We start from the raw sequence: 24,154 nt of genomic DNA on the forward strand, positions 1-24,154 counted from the left end.
GATTTATCCATGGAAATCACAATAAAGCCGTCAACATAAATAAATACGTCAACATTTGTGGAAAGAGGATCACAGTTCTGAGACTGTATTCAATTAAAATAATAACTATATGAAAAAAAAAGAATGCTTTTCTTCATATTTCTGTTCCCACACACAACACCGTCTTCATTTTCCTTTACAGTTAAGAGATACACATACCACACTGAAGGCTGGCTTCCTCTTACCTCTATATTGGCGAAATTAATTTTCATATCCCAGTGGCCGAGGGCGTGGATTATAGGGGTGGAAGAGAATTAATTTGATGCTAATCTCAGTTTAATGACTTCTATTTACAGCTAATGTGAAAGGGTCAAAGGATATTTCTTCATACCCTCCGTGTGGTATTTATGCTAATAGTATCTGCTAATACGAGTAGTGTGGTTGGTATGGGGTGTTTTTTACAGCTTTTGTCTTTGGATGAAGAAAAAAACAAAAAAAAGTTGGACCATTTCGCTGTGATTGCAAACAGTCAGGTTTAACCTGAGGCTAAACTTTCCAACATTGCGGCGAGAATCTAAGATGAGAACAGCAAACAAAGCAGGAAAGTAATAATTGTGAAAAATAGAAGTAAACAAAAAAAGAGAGAGGCTGCTCGGCTAGCTTGTGTGGAGACAGTGTTATTACTTTTGTGTGTTGTATAATGGGCCCACATCTAATATGAAAATCTCAGGCCCACTGTGCCTCCCTGTAGCTGTCCCAGAGTCAGCAATTCTTTTTCACCACAGGAGCCAAAACATTAAACACAATAAATATGACAAAAAAATGCAGCTTTACGGCACTCTCTCTTCCTGTCTGAGTGACCAATAAGTAATCAGAACCCATAGAAGCGAATGTCTTTATATTTTTGTTAACAGAAAAAAACTTGTGTTCCTGCTATACGTTAAATGTGGAAGCCTCGCTCCACCGGAACTCCTTGAATAAACTTTGGCCACAGTTCGTTCTTGATTTCCCAAGTGCACTTTGCACTTATCCCTCTGGAAACTGCAGCCCATCATACAGAGAATGGACACAACCTGTCACTATCTCTTATGGTCATAAATGACAGGTGGGCTGGAATGAGGGACAGAAGCAAAAGTTTGTAAGTGAAAGCAAGTAAACTTGCAAAAGTCAGAGGAGGAAGATGGACTGCATAGACGAAAAAGGTCAAATGCATGAGGAAGAAATAAAAATATATGTGCTTTCAGATTGCCGATAGAAGTTTTAATTTATTTTTTTGGCAGAGCTTAGTTGAAAATGTTAAAATTTTCATTGGGAGTGTCTCGGATGGACAGGAGTACAAATGAGTATATCAGAAGGACAGCTCTTTGGGAGGTTGAGCAGACAACGTTGGAGAGGTTAGAGAGCGGTGAGCATGGAAAAAGAAGACCACAGAGGAGGTTCATGGATGTCGTGATGGGGGACATGCAGAGGGTTGGTGTGACAGAAGAGCAGGGTGGGGGAGATGAAGTCATATGAACCGCTGACTTCTAAAGGAAGCAGCCAAAAGAAGAAGAAACTGAACGCCTATGAGCACCATGAAGGGACGCCCCATTAAAGTTCACATGGGATTTTAAGCGAGGGCACTGCTAGTCTTTGCCAGCTTTCCATTACATCAGTGGTCATTTTTAGCTTCTCTAATTATAAACCTAACCAGTGGATTTAAAAATCTCTAGCCACGAAATTTTATGTCATTTAGTATTATGACTTTTAATAGAAACATGACACTAGGCTGGGTCAGAAAACTGCTTGGAGTAATTGAAAGTGATGTGGATCCCCAAACAGAATGTGATAAGGGAGCAAGTTCCCAGTAAATGCAATTAAGAGTTGATATAAATGATCTATGTGATGAGCCAGGTACTCCTGTAGTTAATGAGAGAAGAGGCTGTGATTATATTGGGACACGACACCATCCCAAACAAACAGCGGCTCGCGTTTCTCACAGTCTTAATAGGTAAATACAAAACATCTCACTTACACGCACGCACACAGAGCAGAGCTCATCAGTGAGCCCACACACACATCCCTATCTCCCAGCTCAGGGTTTAAACTAAGTGATTTCTCCCTATAATCCACCCATACAGTAACCTAATGAGATTAACACTGTGTGTATGTCAGCTCAGGCCTGAACATGATTTATGGTTTTATATCCATTCCTCCTTTAATTTGTCATATCAGAAGCACATGCATGCACTTGTGTGTGCGCACTAACACACATGCGCAGCCCTTGTCTTATCCATGTGGGGGGTAACTTGTTGGCATAATGCATTCCCAGAAGCAGAATATTTGTCCCCACAGTGACACATCTCTCCGTGGCTTTCACACAGCACCACAAGTTTGTCACACTCCTCATAGGAAAATACATAACATCTCATTTACACAAACACATATATCCGGTTCTGTTGGGACCATAATTTGTGTCCCCTTAGTGACAAAAGTCCTTATGGATGAGTGAGCAGTTAGGTAAAAGTCCCCACCAGATAGAAAAACATACGCATGAGTGGACACACACACACACACACACACACACACACACACACACACACACACACACACACACACACACACAGGGCAATAGCCTCATCTAACAACCAAGTCCACTTGACTTGGAACTTAAAGGGTTTTTTTAAAGATGACAAATGATTTGATAATGCAACGCACGACACAGTTATACTGTCATAAACGGGCCATTTTTAAAATAACAAGCAGAAAATTTCTTGGCCTTGAGGACACAGAAATGAGGTTAGCTTTAATTTGAAATTGGGTTGAAGCAGTATCATGGCAAGCATGTTTGATCGCGCCTTTGAAATGGGATTATCAAACCCATTCAGATGGGCATTCCTCAGGCAGCCAGAGTTAGAAGTCTACCTCCTCCTATTTAAAGAGCCAACAAGAGCTTTGTGAAGTTTCTGAAGTTTTAAACTTTTTGCATTAAGTGACTCAGACGCACACATACACTCATATAGATGACGTCACAAATATACTATATTCCCAATCACTAACCTCCCAGCAGGGCTGCTGTCTCCACTCCAACATACTTCAGTTTTAGACCGAGGGACGGGAGGGTGCAGCATTTCCGCAGCCAGCGGGTCTGCGTCATCTTCGTCCCGACCAACCCACTCCCCCACCACCCGAGGGCGCAGAACTGCGTTATATCCCACCAAGTTCTAAAACAGAAATGCATATTAAAACAGCAGGAAGTAGCAGACAGAAAGGGAAAGATTAAAATGAAAAGAAGCAGAGGTAGAGGTGAGAGGAGTCAGAGAACTGCTATGAATCTCTATCTTAACACTGTGTACTTTTAATTCAAAAAGAAACCCTCAATTATAATAATAATGGAGTTTTTTTTAAATAATAAAGTTCAGAAAAAGAGTAGAGTGTTGTCTGATATCTGCCTCCCAAGCAGCCTCTGTACACATTTGCACGATTCAGTGTGCAAAAAGCAAAAATACTTATCCTCATCTTTCACAAAATCCAGAAGGAATTCTATTGTCTCTGCACGATCTCAGCAGGTATTTAGTATTCATTCCCTGTTCTGTTCCACAGAAAAGAGGGAAAATCTCTGGACTATAAGCCAAGGATGTTGGACATGGTGCGCTGAGCAAAAAGTAAATTCCCTGTCAAAACATATGCTGTATTTCTCAGAGCCAACATTTTCAAAATCGATCTGTGCATCTCCAACCTGAGCAGCCGCTGCACTATTGTGCCGGGAGGGAATTTGGGCCAGGCGAGGACAAAGGCAGAGCGCAGACAAAGCTTTGCGAGTAAGATCCACAACGAAGGGGCAAGGGAGATGGAGATGGAGGACATGCTTTACTGAAGTATCACTCTCGAATATCAATCCCTTGAGATAGCAGTTCATCATCAGAAAAAGATGATGTCTGTGCTGCTCTGTTGAGCAAGTGAAAGTTAAGAAATCTGGCTCTTTTATTTGATGTAGCATGAGTAATTCAGCAGGGGTGATGAGAGGAAGACCAAACTAGTGTCAATATAGGAGTGTTTTATTTTCCCGGCTAGTTAATATCTACCTGGTCAAGCTCATCAGAGATGGCGATGCCTGAGGAAAGAAGAAAATGGTTTAAAGCACAGAAGCATCTAATACGGTTTTACATCCCAGCTTAGGCTGCTTCTAAGCTTAGTGGTGAGCCTGTAAGATAAGCTGCTCTATCCGGTTCCTTCTCGGGATTAACAGTGACATTTACAGAAAGGTCTAGACTTTAGTTCTATATGTTAAGATGTATTAAACGCTGCTGAGTATGATGTAAGCATGCATTCTGCTGAGTTGCAGCCACTCACTGCGCGACAGGCTCTCCAGGGCCTTGCCGAGCTTCTTGCTCTCCTGCAAAATGTGGTTGAGCTCATCAAAGTCCCTGCTCTCCCTCCAGTCCCAGGGCGGGTACTCGATTGACCGAGGCACTGGACATCACAGAAGCAAACATGCAATTTACGTCAGCGCATCCGAAAGCATTGCAGATCCACTTTGTGTGAGTATTATGAAATGGATGAGAACTGACCCTATGAAATGTCCAAATAACCATACTACAATCTGCAAACACCCCTGCTTGACTTTCTATTTGCCCAAACACGACTTTGTGAATTACTGCAGGATGAAGTGAAATGGAAACTTTGGCAGAAAAGTCACAGAGTGGCTTCCAGAGGCAGAGAGCTGACTGGACTGAGGCCAGGGGACAGTGTCTGTCAGTCTCTTTGATTAACAAAATAACTCAAACAGGAGCAGGAAATGACCCACATATGTTACTGATGTCCTGCTCGCGTCCCCTAGCAGCGCTCCAAAGCTTTTGGCGGTCTCACTCAGACATGCAAGGAGCAATATTGTTTTTTAGAGGACGGATTACTCGTTCATCCATATCAAACGTTCTTATGCTCAAACACAGCTGGACGGAAAATCAACATCAAGTAACAGTGAAGACGTGCCAAAAATGTGCCGGTTATCTACCAGCCTTCAGTCTCTGAAAACACACTGAAAACTATAGAGAGGAATTTGGATTAAACTTGATGCATGTTTGAATGAAACTAATATGTCCTGACAGGTGCAGAAAGTGAGTGGTCTGTTTCCCCACAAATAAACTCGAGGGCGAATATTTGTCAGCGCTGCAGCTACAATCTGCCTTCCCCTACACTTGTTCGCTCTGACTAAGCTGCTTGGCATTCTAACAACTGTAAACACACAGCAAATTCGTCTGCCAAATACAGACATGAGGGGGGGGGGGGGGGGGGGGAATCATTACTTCCGGCAACGAGTGTCATTCTCTCCTATGCGTGGCTCTGTGTGATGGTGCTGCCAGAGCAAAGGGCTACGCTGCATCTTAATAGCTTAGATTAGGGGTTAAGAATTCAATTCTCTTTGGATCTGCCCATTAAACTATCAGTCAGGCACAAGTGAGGCCAAACCCTTTGCCAAACAGTGCACAGAAAAGGAAGAGGGATTCATTTTGATCAGCGTGTGAGTGGACCTTTAGTATGTTTTTGACAGCTGTTGTGCCGGCTTCCTGCATACAAACTGTGCAATAATGATGAGAGACAGTTCTTTTGATTTCAATTTTTCATAAGCTGTGCATGCCAAAACACCTATGCATGTATTTTTAATGTGATTTGACGTTAAATCTAGCTTTGAAAGCTTCTTCCTCTGAAGGGGGCAACAGGAATGCTGCTAACACACCAAACCTCGATGCTGATGCACAGTTCTCCCATTCACTCGTCCTCTTTTATGGACTTCACGAGACACCCTCATCCTCTTGACTGTGAGCAATGCTCCTAACATAGTCTAAAATAGACTCGGTCTGGCAATGACAGAGCACAGCGTTACATTATTGAAGAAGTCTGTGGCGCCGCTTGATACCCATTTGACCTATTCTTATTGCCTCAATTGCCATACTTCATTCTAACACCACAGCTAAAATTAACCCAGGAAAATCATTTTCATATATTCTGCATGAACCCAAGAAGTCTGTGAAGAATCCCTCTTTAGAGTGCGTAGAAGTGCACGGCTGTAAGTGTAGGCTATAATAGGTGGTCCTTAATAATGAACTCATCTGCAGGGCTCTGAAAGGCTGGAAGGAGGACACTGGACTATACAGTGTGACTAACTTTAATTAGACATAATTATAGCAAATTTAAAATGGAGATTAAAGTCAATGGAGCGTGTAATTGGGAAACAACCGATATCAACAGGTATCAAAACAGTGCTGCTTCACATTTAAAAATGGATTATGTGTGTCCGGGTGTGCATGTGTAAGTAACACAACCAGGAAAAAATTTAAGAAGTAAAGATTAAATAAAAATTAAACTTACGGGATTTGGATTCTGGTGAAGGCGGAGAGATACTTGAAACAGCAAGGTCGCTCTTTGATTTTTTTGGCTTCTTTGGGTGAATTTGCCACGGCTTTTCATAGTTGATGTAATCCCTCCGAGTGTTTTTGTTTTCTGTCAGGAAAGAGTCTGAATTTATGTTCAGCATATCATAGGACTATTTATCATGAACTGGGGGTACTATGTGCAAAGGCAAATACTTTGTTCTTCTTGTGTGTGTCTACCGCAACCATAAATGACAGCAAAGCACAGGAGACATTTTTGCTAAAATGAATCAAGGGCAAATATATTAAACTCTTTTTTTTTTTTTTTGCGGGGTAGACAGGGAGTTTTGTTCGTCCAGGTCCGAGAGAAAGGCAGGGGACATGCAGCATATGTATAATGTGTTTGCATGTGTGTGTGCACCAACCTGGGGAGCTCTGTGCCCAAAGTGCAGCAGAACCTGAGAAAGCTCTGTGTAGCTTGCCAGGGCTGTCTTGCTTGGTCTGCAGGTGATCAATGAGAAAAGGGATTGGATGGTCTGGAGTCTCAGTTATCAATTTGGTCATCAACTCCTAGAGAAGAGGGCAAAGCAGAGAGCCATTAGAGCAAAAGTGGCACTGCAACAAGAGTGAGAGAGAAGGTCCGAGCAAGCGGAGTATCGGCCATGCTGATGCTGAGAAACACAATCAATCCCTAGAAGCATCCCAGGAGTTTTTTGGAGTTGAAATCACTCAAAGCAAGTGTGCGCGTCCAGCAAGTGGAGATTTATACCAAGCCCGGTATCACAGTCTTTAAATAATAAAAGATGGTACTAGTTTTTCCTTACAGACATGGAGCAGTTCCCTTCCGTGTCTATTAGTAAAACATGTCTGCAAGCTTGTTAAAAATCAGATGAGGCAAATAAGTATACAAGTAAATAAACACTGCAGGAATCGAGGGTGTTCTTCAGCAGCCTTTTCGCTGAGTAACATTTGAAATATGAAGGGCAATTTTTAAAAAATGCTCTAGAATACCAGAGAAAGCAAAATGAAGGCGCAAGTTTTTCTCCAGCATCACATCTGGTGATTTTCCAAAGTTTGCAGCCTGAAAGTGTTATTCTGACCACGTGCATTTGCACAGTTGAGAAGGTGTTGAGCAATCGTTGTGTTAGTATTGTGTATAATACACTTTCAGCAGGCCCACAGTGACATATGGGACTTTTCAAGGTATTTTGAGGGTTAGATTTCATTTTACTGACTTATTAGTCTGCCAATAACTCAGTATATATTTGTAATCTCTGATAAGTATGAGAAGGTGGCCCCTTCCTTTCTTTTTGAGCTGCATTTGACAATGGTACACAGACTAATATAAATTTTTAAAGTATGACTAGCGAATATAGCGCCACGGAGACCTGACTCAGTGCTGCACAAAGCTCCACGGATATGATGATGGCAGCCAGTTATAAAATTCAATATATCACCCATGCCTAGATAGTTTTGACACTTAGAGAGGAACTTGGCATTGGCAGTCTGACAAATATAAGGTGCACAACCCTGTGAATGTCACAAAAAGTGCACAACTCCTAGTTGTGCTCCTGACTTGGTGCACTGCAGGCTCTTCCAATCAGTTTGACACCGAAACAATTATTTACTCACAGCTTAAGTTAAAAATGGAAACCACACGGACAAAAGTGGCGTGCACAAGACTTCCGCGGATGGTTGTTCATGTAGAAAGAGCGCCCAGATATTACATGTAAGCATAAGGATAAACTCACATTTTTGAATAAGGACATTTTGAGAAAAAAGCAGCAGAAAATGAAGAAGTGTACCTCAGAAAAAAAAGAGAGAAAAACACACTGGTGGGAGTCACAGTAACAGGTGCTGAGGGTGGAGGCCATATCTCACTCTGCATGCTAATTTCAAATCCTTCAAACGCATGATGGGAACTGCTTCAAACGAACGATCATGTTCAAACTAATCACGTCCTACCCGTTTACGACACATTCCCTCCTTGTACACACACACTGACAAAAAACACAACAACAGAAAAATATTAACACTGCCCAAAACACTTCTTAATACACTAGCTACGATACAAATGCAAGCGCAGAAGTGGGTTTTATTTTTCTTCACCTACAGAAAACCACAGAGCGAAACTCTTATATCACAGCTATAGGGAATAGCAGTCCCTTTGAATATGATGGGTGCAGTGAAATGAGCATATGTCTGCTCCTGTCAGTATATTTGTGTGTGCCGCTGCGATACGGTATGAGAACGAACTCTGTTTGACCAGTTTAAGCCATTCAGAGCAGAGCTCAGGCTGACTTCAGGATGACTACTGCAGTGAAGCAGAGAAGCCATTAGTGGACTGCAGTGAATTGGCAGTAATGTATGGATAAAATGAGTGCGTCTGTGTGTATGTGTGTGTTTAAGTATTTGTGATAGGATACACTGTAGAGTTGCTTACCTAGCAGAATTGTATTTTCCTACGCTTTGATGGCTGGTATGCATTTGCCAATATGAGTTTATTTGCATATGTGCGTGTTGTTGTTTTTTTAAGAGGTAGAGACAGGATAAAGAGAGCCTGCCTGTGTGTGTATTACAGCTGGCTAGTCTTGGCTGCACTATGTGTGCTCAGAAAGCTAATCAGGTAATTGGTCAGGGGGACATTCCTGCTCTGCCCCAGTGTCTACAGCAGCTCTGACAGGAAACAGCATGTGAATGGATAAACAGGGCGCATGCTGAAATGTCTCTCTGTAAAGGCCTAACAACACAGGCAACTCACGCCACTGTTTGCAGGAGTAGCACCACATGAGAGAATAGCGCACCGAGAGTTTAGCAAAGCAGCGCTCCTCACCATAGTCTAACAGTTTAAAACCTCTAAAAGCGGCACAAGGCAAAAGTTGTAATTACTGCTTAGTAGTTCCTGTGGGTAATTTAACTAACTTACCAACAGGAGGTCTATTACTGAAGGTTGTAATTTGGAAGCAAATGATGAGAACTCTGTTAAGTGCCCCAAGTGTTCATTTCTTTTTGCAGGAAAGGGGTAAAGGGAAGACGGTTCTTAGTGGGATGTGCGTTCACAGGGATGCACAGACAAGAGAAGGAAGCGATGATGCAAAGAAAGAAAAGATCCCATAGCTTGCAGCTACATGTGCATTCTGCACACGTCTGTACTGTACAGCACTCTTGTGTCAACGTGTATTGATTGCACGCACTACAGAGTGTTCTGCTTCCAGCATGACACATGGCTGTTTAATGAGCTAAAGCACCTCTTCGTCCTTTACCATCTACAATGACAATTGTAATAAGGCAAAACCTCACACTGTAAGCAGCAGATCCCACTAAATCTGCACGGTGGATATGCAAGCATTTGCATTGCTCACGTATGCAGCGGAGCAAAGTAACCGTGTCTGACACTTTCACGTTCTATGGTAATGAGCTGCTTTAAATAACACCAGTCTTGTTTTGATAAGCACATGCTGTTAGACGGGTAATCACATTTCCTTCGACAGGAACCACAATAAGATGTAGACTCAAATTTGGGTCAACATTTTTCGGTGCAAGCTGACTTTAATACTATTTGGTTTGGACTTACTTGCACCAGCAGAACATCGTCCTTAACGTATGGTTTTATATGTGTGAGAGAGATTTAAAGAGTGCCCGAGAGTTTCGGTCTGTGAAGCGGTGATCTCCAAGCAGCCCAACAGGTGGCGGAAGCAACTGAGACAGTGGAGTCTCAGTTCGTATCTGTGCAGATGCATCGTTTGGCGGGATATCTGCGTGCCCCAGGCAGTTTCGTTCGGTCACAGTAATTGACAAGCTGTCAGCCAGCCAAGAGACACCCATGTCCTTGGAAGCTCTCGAGGACTCTCTCCGGGGACAATAGCAGTCATGATACGCTCACTGATGCCTGATACCCCACAACTTAAACAAACTCCCTGAATTAAAAGTGGAAAGAAGTCGAAAATAAGAGAGGAGGGCAAAGAGAAAGTTCTGGAGGTCGTGCACGAGTAGCAGGCTGAGACAGTTTTGACGGTGGCATTGAAAGAGGACAGGAAGAGAGAACTCTACCAGGGTGGTGGGTAAGGACAAATCTTCAAACTCTGGTGACACAGAGTATCCACGCGGTTCAAGTGTCGGTTGCAGTATAATAAATTTTGCCAGTCCCAAGGGGTTCATTTCCATTTGTTACCTTGGACACTTGGATAATGATTTCTCTTGTGCAAATCAAAGACGGAATCACAAAGAACACGGACAAGAATAAAAAAGGCTGAAGTAAAAAAAACAAAACACCAGATACCGACAGAGCCAACGCTGCTTCACAAGCTCTGTGATTTAAGCGACTTTGCCTAAGCTTTAGTTCTTTTTTGTCAACCTGTGAGCTGATGAATTTCCTCCTCAGCCATTGTAGACTCCTGGTGGACTATTTGAGCTATGGATTTATGGATGCAAGGAGACACTGAGCCTGCAGCACACAACACTTACTCTGCATGAGTCGGCTTTCTGTGATGTCTGTGTTCCAAAGAGGAAGTATATCTATTCACATATCTACTGAGAGAAGCGCAGTGTGTCTGTATTGCAAGTATGAGGGTAGACATAAGAGGATTTCAGCAGTATAGAGCACATTTACACATTTTATTTCAGGCTTGCTTGAATAAAATCAGTGTCACCTTCAGCATGTTCCGGACTTGCAGAAACAGCTCCTCCAATACTCCCTGGAGGGCTTCCTGTCCCTGTCACCTATAGAAGAGGCCAATGGCTGCCAATGATTTACTTATTCTTTCTGTTAATAAAATATGTCAATGCAAAGTCATATCACAGGTGACTTAAGGTGACATGTGAGTGTCTTTATAGTTCAGAGCCAACGTAGGTGAAGACACGCAGAGGGAGAGCAAGAGATGTGCCGGTGGAAGACATCCAAACCCTGAATAAGCAGGAAGGCAAGAGCAGAAGAGATCATGTGGAAGAGGAGACTACAGGAGAGGCAATGTCACCTGGCCAGACTGGCACCAGCAGATAAAACTGCTCTCGTCTTCCTCGCTGATATGCACCCTTCACTTGCTTTGTCCTTGCGGAGTATTTGCTGATTATGTTTGACCGGTTTCACTGTAGGGCGCTGTTGGATTGACAAAATTTGCCAAAGCAATTTTCAATCAAACATCTTCCAGTATCACATCTTTCCCCTTTCCATTTGCATTTGTTTCTCCTGCAGTTTAATTTGTGCCATTTACTGTTCTCTGTCACTTCTGCACTTCTGCAACTAGGGAGAGCAATTATTATCACCCTCTATTTATTTCCGTATGGTTTCCGATACTGTTGGATTAATAACAATAAAATAAGCGTGTAAATGCTAATTTGCTTATCATCTTTTTGGTAATTATCTGTGGTGCTTGCTGTGTTCCACAGGAACAGATTTATTCACAACATTTATACGTGACTTAACCTTTTCAAAACCTACATGACGATCTTTCTGCTGCACAGCAATCAAGTAATTAAAATAGAAAACGAAACGCACAGAGGCCTTGCTATGACTATCACTGCATTCAATGTATTTTGTGTTCTATATGAGAAACACTTTCTTCACAAAGCTCTTCTTTGCAAACTTCTTGGGTATCTTTTGTATATCTTTTTAACTACACATCAACTTCACACAGTCACAAGACTACCTAGCATTTGAAAAATCAGAAAAACTGAATTTTATTTACTACGCTCACTGAACACTTTATTAGGGACACTTTGCCCCATATTGCCCACACTATTACACCACCATGTGCCTAAACTCGTAAGAAAAGCCAGGATGGACTCGTGCTTTGATTTTGGTTAGACAAGCTTCTATCAGCTGAATGCTGCAGCAGAATCTTCTATTGTTCAAAAGTTTTGGTGAGCTCTTGTGTCAGTTTTTCGACACAGTGTGGACCTCTGCTGCTGTAGCCCATCTGTTTCATTCAGAGATGGTCTTCTCTGTTGCTTTCCTATCACCTCGAACCAGTCTGGCCATTTTTGGCTGATCTCTGGCATCAACACGCCATTTTCACTCAAAGAACTGCTGTTCTTTAAGTATCGTCCCAATTTTGCCACTTTTTTATCGCCATCACTCAAGGATCTCATCCACGAGCCAGCTCTACGTCAACAGTGTGTAGATTATCCTCTTCAAAATAACATACTGTGTAGCACAATACAATTTGGGACAACTAATACTAGTTAGAGCTAAAGTTGGGAAGACACAGAATGAGCACTGTGGATTGTTTCCGCCATCATTTACATTAAAGCTGAGCTGGAAAGGTAATGGACAAACAGCCAAATGAACTTTGTCTTTGCAACCTTTAAAAACACACACATTATAGAAATACATACAGCATGAGCACTGATAGTGTCTGCACACTGTACACACATGGTCATTAGTCACCAGCTGAACAAACAGAGGGCAACTGTCAAGGCTCTTTGTATCACATGATCAGCTCTCCTACACCACCAGCATGACTATCAGCTTCACACATCAGTAAGCCCCCAGGATCAGCGGGCTGGAAATGGACGTGATATCTTTATTAGCATGCACCAGAGCCACTGTACTCTCTCTCTCTCCTGATTGTTTCCTGTCTTCTTACAAATACAAGGATACTCCTTCCCCCTGCCTAACACTGCACGCTTTAAGTCTTCCTCATTTTGGACTTCACTCATCGTGTCCCTGCTCGATCTTCCAGATACCACAGAAATGCTTTACCTTCCCTCTTTGTCCCCATCCTGCACTCCCTCAGGACCAACCTGGCCTTGGGCCGTGTGTTGAGCCGCCTGTCTCGTGGTAATTACTCTAACTGTGCCTGAGGGGAAGCCGTGTTAACCCGTGCATGACCACACATCTGTCACACCAAGTTACCAAACTCAAGACCATCACAGAGTTTGAAGAAAAAGATAACGTCTAATTGATACGGATGCTGCAGCACTTTCTCTGGCACATTATGATGCAATTTAACCAATCCTAACCTTCTCTCCCCTGAATTTTGATGCTGTTCATTTGTAAATGAATCACTTACCCTACCAGCCAGACATCAAAAGGGAAAAAAGGCTTTGTTTCAATTTTCTCACGGTGTCGTAATAAATTACCAAAGGAAATCATTTTATTCCTAATTGACAGGTATTTACCAAGCCTACACATTTGCTTAAAATGATTCAAAGTGAGCAGATCTGTGTCTGCATGCTGTAATAACCCACCAACATGTGTGCATACAAATGGCTGAAACTACAACCAAAAGAGCAAGCGTAGAAAACCCGAAGCTATACTTAGTCTTGAAGATGTAAGGTAACGAGCTTATCTGGATTTATGATCAAAGCGACTCACTTCTCATACTGGACCGTATGCAATATGATATACAGAGTGTTTTTGATAATTAATGCTAAATATTTAGTAATACCCACTGTTGCATCACCAGTCTTTAGGATGATCATTCATTAATTTTTGCTTCAGGTCAGTTTGGCTAAGTGACAGACGGAGAGGTTTCAATGAAGTTACAGAAATCCAAAATAAAGAGAAGAAAAGGAGTTAAATTGGATCACTTTCCAGCAGGAAAAACAAGGAAATAAGATAAAATTCATCTTTTAAGCTATGTGTTTTCTTTAAAGTTACACCCTTTGTAATTAATGATACATTTTTGTCGATGTTCTTGTTTATTCGACCTAGATGAAACAACACTGTAATGGATGAAGTAACATTTATGTTTTGTAGTCCGTCTTCTGTATATTGTAGTTTCGATATGTCACACTGGCCTATTTTACAAGTGCTCGTTAAATGGCCGTAACGCTGTTATCATTTGTGCTAGAGATGAAATGCAAACAGCTTTGGGAAAGAATAGAAGAAATTTGCTGTAAAAAAGTCAGCTCCACCTGGATTTTACCATGTGCTCGTCACATGATCTTACTCCTCGACAATTTTAATCTAAAGAGAAAATTAAAATTGTCCCTGAAAGATGAGAATTATTTTGTAATTTTACAGCCAAAATTACAAAAAACATCCAGGTGACCTGTATGATACTTGGATGATAAAGGATTAAGGAGTCTAGTCAGATTCTCTGAGCACCGAAAGTCCTTTTGAATTTTTCTTCACAAATTTGCTTAACCCCATGACGTTCTCGCTCAAAGTGATTAGAAAAGGAGGTAGGAGGTCATTTTTTGGATTATTTGACGGTACCCTCTCCCTCCTGTCTGCCACATCCTGATTAGTCTCCCCCCCCGCCCCCCAAACACCTGTTCCCTATTTGCCAATTACTCACCCATCTCCCATCAGTGAGCTGCTCACTGCAGGATGTGCTGTTCCTGTATGTTCCCTGTCAGATCGTCTTACTTTCACCATGTCAAGATTTCCAGGCATTTCTTAGTTTTTCTTGTTTTCTAGTGTTCTTGTTATTTCTCATGTTTAGTCATTGATTTTCTTGTGTATGACCTTTTTGGGCTGTTTTATGGATTTGCCTTTTGCCTGCTCCCTACTTGGACTGTTTACTTTGCTGCCTTCCTTGTTCCTATGATCACTGCTTATTTTTGACTAAAAATATAGACTTTGGACATTTACTAAGCCTCCCCTGTGTTCTCTGTTCAAGTCCTTTCCTCTCGTTGTTACATTGCAGAAAATACTGACCTTATTTCCTGTTGAAAGGGAAAAAATAAGTTGAAAGAAAAGAAATCAGACAGCAATCCAAGTTCAAAGAATATCAATTATATTAAATCCTGATCTGACTGACCTATGATACACATTCCTAAAAAATAAGACCAATGTTCTTCTGTGTTCTAATTTATAGTTAATTTAATGATTTTACAAAATATACTGTTAATGGCATTTTCTAATCATTTGAATGACAGCTCTGCAGTCTTACAAGAAACGGATGCAGGCAGAAACATGGATATCAGCATAGAGAGTGAAGGTGAGACAAAGGTTCTACCTCTGTAGGGCGGATGCTGTTTGGTTATGAAAAGTATGACATGGACCAGAAAACTGTACTTTGCAAATTATGACTTAGGTCAACTCAAATACCAAGTAGTCCCACATGCATTAAACTGTGACGCACTGTGTTTTCTGACACCTTTCTAACCAATTTGAGCTAAAGTAGTTCATCTGTTGCATTGAACTACTCAGCCTTAGCCTTTGGTCCCCACATGCATAAACGAGTCTTGGCCATCCATCACTGCTCCGTCCTTGGACCAGTTTAAGATACCGACCACCGGAGACCAGGAACACCCCACAAGAGCTGCAGTTTTGAAGATACCCTGATCCATTCATCTAGTCATTGCAATTTGGCCCTTGTCAAACAAATCTTTATGCTTGCCTATTTTTTTTTTTTTTTTTTTGCTTTCAACACATTGACTTTGAGGATAAAGAGGTTTGGGTTACATCTCACAGTCCTAGTTCCATTGTAAAGTCAAATGCTCAAAGTAAATAAGATCAAGCAATGTAAATTAATATTGTAATTTATCAAATTTTATGTGACTTTTTTACTTTTTGACTGATGGCTCTCAATTAACATGAATCAATTCAATATTTTAGGTCTTTAACTATTAAGCATTTTATTAAGTCTTATTTCAGAGTATTTGTTTGTATTGTGTGAATATGCACTGTTTCATTGTTTCAGTGTCTTAAGTGGGCGCGACAGGACTCCAGGTTTGTAGTGGCTCAATTTTGGACAATAACATAAATAATATGCTCTAAAGTGTCCAGCACTTTAATTTACCTGCAATTAAGCAGAACATTTAACATGTTATAACAGCAATTATCTACCTGAGTTCTGCCATTTGGTTTTCCTATACAGTGTAGATAATCTTGAAATGGGAAGAAATCACAGTAAATGCAGGTCTGACACAGTGAACACATATTTATTAAGTTTAGGTGTATGTTTATGGCCAACAAGAAATATTAAAGTTTCACTGAGACAGAAAGATGAGGGATGTTGGTAATAATGTTGGTGAAAAATAAGCTGCAAAACACTCAATCACACAGAGTCCAGTAAATTATCTCCAAAGGAAGTGGATCAATAGGTCAGGTGGTGTGTGTCTGTGCATATACGTGTTTCCCAGCCCTACCTGACCTCTTAACAGCACTGCAGGGCTGGACTTCTTAAACCCTGGACGCAGCACATTAGCAGAACTACACAGCTGAGCAAGTTGGAGTGGAACTTTTCTACGTGAACGGATAAACAGTTCACTCAGAGAAATCTTGAGGGAGAAGCAAAGTCATTTAACTTCACTCGAAGCAGAAACACCAATAAGTAGAAACTGAGCAGCCTACTCGTTTAAATTCCTGCACCTTGACCCAAAGCATTGGCTCAAACAAAGTGCAAATTCAGTACGGGTGTTCTTTTTTCCCCAGTCATCGATTTCAAATCTGTCATTCTCACTGTGTAGAACTAATTGAACCTGATCTTCTTTTTTTAAGGCATATGAATGATGAAAGCAATACATACACAAACTTCAAAGAAATTATATGCATTCGTGTTGCGCCGATATTTTAGAAGCAACAGTATTTTCCATTTGCAAGTTTCTAAACACTGTTGTGAACAATCCAGACCTGTTCTATTTAATTAAATATGTATGTAAATCACACTAAATACAGTCTACATCATTAGTGAACTACATTAATATCGCCGAGCAATCACAGCAGCCTCTAAACTATAACAAATACTCAATTCATGTCAAACCTGTATTCAAGCTATTAAAGTCACAAAGGAGAAAAAGTCAGACCCCAATTGCTTCACAGAGCAGGGCTGTATTTCAACATCTGACTGTTACACCAGTTTCCAGTTCAATGCTGTGACATTTTTTTGATCCAGGCAACATTTACATGATCCATCAGTTCACAGTTCCAACAGAACCATTATATCGGCTAAGACATGATTGACAGATCACAGCGGGGAGGAATATGAGAGCGGGTTTTTTTACACCGTCTGCTGATAAAGGCAAAGAATGCACCATTTTACACCAACTGTGTTACACGAGTTTAAATGTCAGAAGCTTGCAGGTAGATCCTGCAGATCCTCCTTCGATAAAGCAAAGATTAAAGAATTAGACCCATTATTTCATTCAATTAATGAGCCCTGTGTGTTGACAAATGTCAGGAAAGGGGGGCTTTTATAGTTTTAAAAAGTGGCATTTACAATGGAGTATCATACCGAGTATAACAACGAAACCTGAGCATGTGACCTTCAGCTTGCTTTAATGCCTAACACTGACTGGGATTTGTCACATTGCAGTGAAACTGCTAAGGCATTGGAAAAGGGCAGGTGTTTGAAAAGAATATCAATTTACCAAAACACTTTACAATACGTTAGAGAGCAATTACTTCAGTTATTATGAGAGGCTGCTTCACTGTTTTGGAAGAATATTATGTCTGTGTTGACTCAGCTTGCTATCTCTGCAAAGCAACTATTTCATTAGTGGGGTGGGGTGGGAGATCGATTCTCTGGCAAATCATAAGCTGTGTCTCATCAGGGCGAGTAAATGAACCCTCGCTTCTACTCACACTGTTTAAGACTGCAGCTGGGTATGAGGAAGGAGTGATGGCGCTTTGCCTTAGGAGGAAAAAAATTAAGCTGAAGTTGGATTTTTATGTAACATGAAAGCCAAGGGTAGATTGGTACAGATCGGAGAGTTCAAGGAGGGAGGGAGGACTTAAACATACATAGCCAATATTGTAAGAGGACTCTTAATGGAGACAAAGGACGTCTTTTATTTCCATAACAAACTTGTACACTTGCGTTCGGAAAGGCTCTTCAATAAATATATTTAGGAGATCCTTCAGCAAACAAAGGGCGGCCTTTACTATGAAGAGTTATGTAAAAGCTGAAGGAGACAATCCATTTATATTTTCTGTACGAATTAGATCGTTCGCTAAAGAACGTCTCTACAGAGTACTACCGCTACACACAATTTCTGCACTAATGAGCTAAAAGACTCCTGGGAATACAAGTGTTTAAGTTCAATCATCATTAATTTAGTGGTGTTGTGACGGTTATGCTGCGTTTGGACTTTTTTTGTGTGGATGTGTGATCCACTTTCCACTGTTTGTGTATCTGAGAACAGTGTTGAAGTTTAGCTAGCAACGAGCCACCACAACAGAGATTAATTACCTGTGGCTAGTATTCAAGTATTCATCAGTGTTCCTGTGACAGTGCAGTGAAATGAATACCATGTTTTTAAGCTTGCTATCTTGTCATAATCAAGGGCCCGAGTGCAGAAGACTGCAGTTCCTTTAGTGGCCCTTTGAGGCTGGTTCCACAAGCAAGTCAGCCACGTTAAACCTCACCGAGGAAAGAAACCACTTTAAAGCCCGCTACAATTTTTTGCTACTTCTCATCAACTCAAAGAACTAGATCTCTCAGTCGTGTTTGTGGTGTCGGTGCCTTTTCAAAGTACATTATCTCTCCAAACTGTCCCATTCTGTTGCTTGATCACTAAGCCTGCTAGCATTTTATGTCATTAGGAGATGTCTGTTTATGTGCGCTGCACCCATAGAATTCCTCTTGCTTTGCTAATGTAGCCTGACAGCTCATACTGATAACTGTCCCCTTCACCTTCAAAACAGGGTCCCACAAACCAACAGGTGATATCACAGTGGTTACATCCAAATGGGCATAGTTCAAAAACAATAAAAACTAACCTCATAGCCAGCAACATGTAGCTTGAGAACCTGGTTAGTGGTTTTACACTCAATGCCCACTTTGTTAGTCACGCCTGTTAAACTTCTTATTAACGCTTTAATTGGCCAATCACACGTCACCAACTAAGTGCATTTAATCATGTAGACATGGCTGAGACGACCTGCTGAAGTTCAAACTGAGCATCAGAATGGGGAAGAAAAGTGATTTGAATGTGACATGTTTATTGGTGCCAGACATAGTGGTCTACTTCAGAAACTCTGGATCTACTGTACAACATATTGAACCTTGTGGCAGATGGGTTACAGCAGCAGAAGACCACACCACACAACACTCCTGTCAGCTGAAAATAGCAAACTGAGGTCGCTATTTGAAAGGATGAAGCCATCCTGCCTTGTTTCAAAGGCATAGACCGGTGTAATGGTGTAGGGGATATTTTGTTGACACACTTTGTACCAATTGAGCATCATTTAAACACCACAGCCTACATGAGGATGGTTAGTGAGCATGTCCATCCCTTCATAACTACAGTGTACCCATCTTAAATAATAATAGTGTCCAATGACTGTAGCTCTATGACACTTTAATATATTTTTGTACAAAACTATTTATGGAGATTAAAAAAGAAAGAGTAAAACGGCAACCTTACAGCTGGCAGTATTAGAGAATAAAACCTCTATTATATAGTGTGGTGGTGTAATATCTTTCACAGTAAGAGTGCTGCAGATTATAGAATGCATATTATAAAAGCAGCACTTTGATGTAGGCAATTCTAACTGGCAGCACATTATTGTAATTTAACAGGGCAAGTTTTAAAGTGTTTGTGATCACGATGGCTTCTTGTTTATAATGAATCTCTGTAATACAAGACCATTATACTGTAATAGTATCACTACATTTTGTTTTTGTAGTTCACTTTGCCATAACTGTCCACACTGTGCTCTTGTAGTACCTTAATTACAAGTACATTTATAAATTCATTTTACCTGTAGGTGTTGTATTGTTTGGATATCAAGCTTCCAGCGAGCCCCTTTTTTGGTCTGAGCAGCACAGAACAGCTGTATCATTCCTTCACCTGTATCAATGTTCTACATCTGATCCAAAAAAAAGAAAAAAAAAAAAGAAAAGAAATTACAGCGAGAATTCAAACCTCTCTTCAGGACTTGTCCAATAAAATAAAAAAAAAGAACTTGTTTCTTCACAACTGAAAGCACACGGATGGATTTTCTTTAGGACAACAATGAAATGGTCAAGGGTTTTCAAGCACAGCAGCAGGGTAGCAGCTACATCATTTTTCTCATGAGGAGAGCGACAGAGCCAGGAGAGTTTTCAATATCCTCCTCTTACTACACCTCTTTCTCCCTCCTGGCAGTTTCCCCAGCAAATCTACACGACACAATGCAGCCTCACAACACGCCATTCGCAGCCTATTTGCTGTGAACACCTCGCCAACGATCCCCGTCTCTGTAACTCAGAATAACAAGTCTGTTTGATAACTTTGGGAGACAACTCTGGATGTGAATGGCTCGCTATAAAGTCTCGTCACAGATGTTTGCAACAAATGCATTTTTGATCAGCGCGCCGAGCACTTCCTTGGCTTTAATCGCCTTCAATCGTCACATGAAGGAAACACAATTTAATTGAGCACGGAGCAAGGAATGAAAAAGAAATCACAGACAGGCGGCAGGGACGGGTGGGGAGGGGGGGACAGGTGGAAGAGGAATATGGAGGGAGCAAAGACAAACAATCAGAGATTACAGAGGCCTTTCAACTGAGCGGTTTTGAGCCTGGTAGGAAGATTTTCTCTCTTCTACGCTGGTGAAATGCATGTTAGGCTTGATTCACTGTCCACGGTGCTGAAACAAGCCACAGCAGCTCCTGTAATCCATGCACTTCAAGCTCTGTGCGTTTGCCGCTTCCACACATGCAGCTGGGGAAAAGTGAAGCGTCAGCACATTTGTGAAGCACACGTATAGTCAGTTCACGTATACAGCCATCCCTCTGTATCCTTGCCTTCTTCTCATGGTGATAAGTGATTCTTGAAATCAGACTTCTGCACCTCAGAGAAAAGCTACTTCTAATAAATCTGATTATGTCTCACACCCGTGCAGACCTGCTTTCAGCAATTAATCCAGGAGCAAACAAGGGATGAAGTCATGCTTTTCCTAACCCCCTGGGTTTCTTACTGTAGCTCTAACCCCCGATGAAGAACACACAGACGGTTTCAGTGACAAACACACAGCGAGGGTGGCTGTGTCCTCTGTAGCACAACGTATAGTAAAAGCTAAGCCTACTGTGTCCAGTCTGAATTCCAACTGGCTTCCCCCAACTTCACCAAACTGTAAAAGGCACAGAGAGGATGCTACATCCCAGTCTTCTTAAATGCAAATCACCAGCAGAAGGATGTAAGCTTGGAGATGTGAGGGCAGACAGAGCAGCCGATATTGCTTTATAGGGTTTGCAGTGTCGTTTAAAGGGAAGCGCAGGGGGAAGACATCGGCTGTAGAAGTGCAAGAAAATAAATGTTTTTATTTGAAACCAGCCCTTCTGATTTAAACTATACGACGCATAAGTAATAATGCAGTAATAAGACAGTGACAGTTCACGCAAACGCGCGCTCGCCATTTGGCACAAACTATAAATTAAAGCGAATAACGCAGTCCGGTGCACAGCAGTGGTGGTCCTTTAAACCGGCTGCCAATAACTTCGGAGTTGGATGCACATTCGTACACTCACCTCAAACAAGGGTCCGATTTTATTCTTCTCCAGATACGACTGAATTCTTGACTGTTGAAGAGACGCCATAGAGAAACTGTTGTGTTGAGCTTTTAGCGGGATGAAATCATGAGGTGAGCCGCTGTCATTCGTCCTTCAGGAGACGTCTCGGCGAATTGAAATGTAGAAAATGTGCACCGAGCCACGTTAAGTTCAGGCAGGTTTGCGTCAAGTGCGGAGCGGGTGACTCTGAGTCCGGCTCATCCTGGAGGAGAGTCAGCCCGGGACCTTCCCCAGCTTGTCGCCTTACTGACTCTGTGGCTGTAGCTTCCCCGCATAAGCCAATGCCACAGCGGCTCTGTGACAGGGATTACAAATCTTCCGCTTACTGGCTGCCAGTTTTAACCGCGCCACGGCCACTCCCACTTATACACCGGGCACTGCCTAGCACTATCTTTAACGAGACTGTGGTGTGTGCGTGCGCGCGCTTCAGCATGATAATTGGGCAACAAATTCGTGCACTGACCAGTTACTGCGCATTCTGCTAATTACCACAAGGAAACAAGCGCACTTCTCTCCTCGTAGCTTTAATTAGACCACATTACCTGCACACTGATAAGTAAAACTGCATGCACACCTAAATAAAGAGTTGTGGAAAGGCGGGTACCTTCTACACCAACCACAACCAACATGGCCGGTGGAAAAATGGTCATTTTCAGGAGTAAATCAACTACAGAAGTGTCCCCTGTAATCAGCTTTAATGTACATTTTACAAACTGTATACATGGCAGGATTATTATTATTATTTTGTAGGATTTTGAAGGGAATATGCAGAAAAACCCCAATCATCTTCATTTTTACATTGATCATACAGAGGCATACGGTCTATGTAGGAAACATCACCCTTTGCATAGTAGCAAGCTAGTCATCCACTCTACAATGATAGCATGTTTTAATCCTGAGTATTGTCAATATATATATAAAAATATAGGAACACAGAATATAGCTCCTAACTGTATGCTGTTTTATGTTAATACTGATAAAAATCACTGAAAAATCTTCATGTGCATGCCTAACAATCTGAACCCAGTGAGACAGTATGACTCTATCAATACTTTCCCCCCTTGTTTTTCTTTCTTTTTGCTAAATGCTGTGCATATTAACAAGTGAATAAACATCTTTTCAAGAAACACACACACACACACACAGTCATATGATTAAACAGCACGGAACTGACAAAGCACTGAAGTCAGAGCTGAACAGAAGCTGACAAATTACTGGCTAATTTGAACAAATACTGTGCCAAATTACATCCAGTATCCTTCTAATCGTTTATTTCATATGCAAATAAAGCTAATACCATGAAATGCAAATGTCCCTCATAAAAACAAGAAGAATAACATGCAGACACTTAACTGATGGGATTAATTTTGTTCATTCATTAAGCTAATTTCGCTCCCTTCGCTCTGACACATTGTCTTGTCAGATGCATCACAGAATAAAAAGAAAATCAACAATATGTATCAAATACAACAGTGAAAAATGTAAAGTATTAAAACACAATCTAAGGTTTAGAAATTCTATTTACACTTTAGGCAGCTACTCTGGACATGTAAAATGAACCCAATAACTCTCTTTAATTAGATTAAGCTATTGGTGGAGGGAAAGCGTTGCTGACTCAAAAGATCCTCAAGACCTCTTCCTGGATGCGATGCATTATGGATCACCATCTGGGGGTGGAGGCTGGCACAGCTTGTACAACCTGATCAGAGAAACACATATGCAACATGACGCTTAATTACATTCAACCAAAGCGATGATTCTTCAGGCTTCAGGTCTTTGTTTGGAGTTACCGGATATGAGGATGCGTACTGGAAGCATGCAGTAATAGCTCTGTATTACCAAGTAAAACAATATTAAATATGCAAAGAGAGTAAAAAACAAGCAAACAACTTGTACGTACTAAAACTATGCACAGTATCTTTGTTACACTTGATAAGTCTGCCCTCTATACATCGTAATGTATAATATAAAGTGCTCATGTATAAGTCCATGAGCTGTTAAATCCGTATTCATTTGTTAAATTATTAAATGTAAAAAGTGTCCTAATAGTTTCCATACTTCTCCCAGTCAAAGCATGGTTTCTTCTGCCACCTTGGTGAACAGAAACATTGCTGAAGCAACACTTTGATTTGCTCTTGTCCGTGATAGGTCACTTGTAATCCAAGATCAAACTCGAGCAGCATGAGATATGATGAATTTGTTGGAGTGGACCCCTCTATTCTAAATGGTGGTATCAAGAAAACTCTCTTTGCCAACTGAGAATATGAGAAGCATTTGCGCTCATCTCTTCTCCGGGTTCTTTTTTATTTATTTATTTTATAACAAATGCATTAATATTTTACACTTCACATCCGCATCTCCTGAAAGATCATTTCTGCACAGTGGAAAAACGCGGTCTCGTTATATTTTCCACAACATCACGTGAATTTCTCGCAA

General features: G+C 41.3%; 2 protein-coding genes across 4 annotated transcripts in view; both read right to left on the reverse strand.

The window, feature by feature from the left end:
- The window catches only part of lg9h8orf34 (linkage group 9 C8orf34 homolog), a 72,148-nt gene extending 50,103 nt beyond the window's left edge, over positions 1-22,045 (reverse strand). Inside the window, exons 1-7 of one of the 2 annotated variants that reach the window (XM_004546634.3) lie at positions 21,677-21,756; positions 19,927-20,034; positions 6,755-6,899; positions 6,328-6,459; positions 4,312-4,431; positions 4,044-4,072; positions 3,019-3,182 (exon numbers count right to left, since the gene is read on the reverse strand). In XM_004546634.3, the coding sequence (XP_004546691.1) occupies positions 3,019-3,182; positions 4,044-4,072; positions 4,312-4,431; positions 6,328-6,459; positions 6,755-6,899; positions 19,927-20,007 (671 nt within the window). In that variant the 5' untranslated portion in view covers positions 20,008-20,034; positions 21,677-21,756. Of the gene's footprint in view, positions 1-3,018; positions 3,183-4,043; positions 4,073-4,311; positions 4,432-6,327; positions 6,460-6,754; positions 6,900-19,926; positions 20,035-21,676 lie in introns of both variants that reach the window. The other variant, XM_004546635.3, reaches the window with a different exon arrangement.
- A 351-nt stretch (positions 22,046-22,396) lies between these two features.
- Positions 22,397-24,154, reverse strand: part of prex2 (phosphatidylinositol-3,4,5-trisphosphate-dependent Rac exchange factor 2) — a 97,248-nt gene continuing 95,490 nt past the window's right edge. For both annotated transcript variants that reach the window (XM_004546902.5, XM_076888131.1), the window contains exon 41: positions 22,397-23,417. In XM_004546902.5, the coding sequence (XP_004546959.3) occupies positions 23,372-23,417 (46 nt within the window). In that variant the 3' untranslated portion in view covers positions 22,397-23,371. The remainder of the gene's footprint in view (positions 23,418-24,154) is intronic.

Source organism: Maylandia zebra, linkage group LG9 (genome assembly GCF_041146795.1).
Source record: "Maylandia zebra isolate NMK-2024a linkage group LG9, Mzebra_GT3a, whole genome shotgun sequence".
Classification (NCBI taxonomy): domain Eukaryota; kingdom Metazoa; phylum Chordata; class Actinopteri; order Cichliformes; family Cichlidae; genus Maylandia; species Maylandia zebra.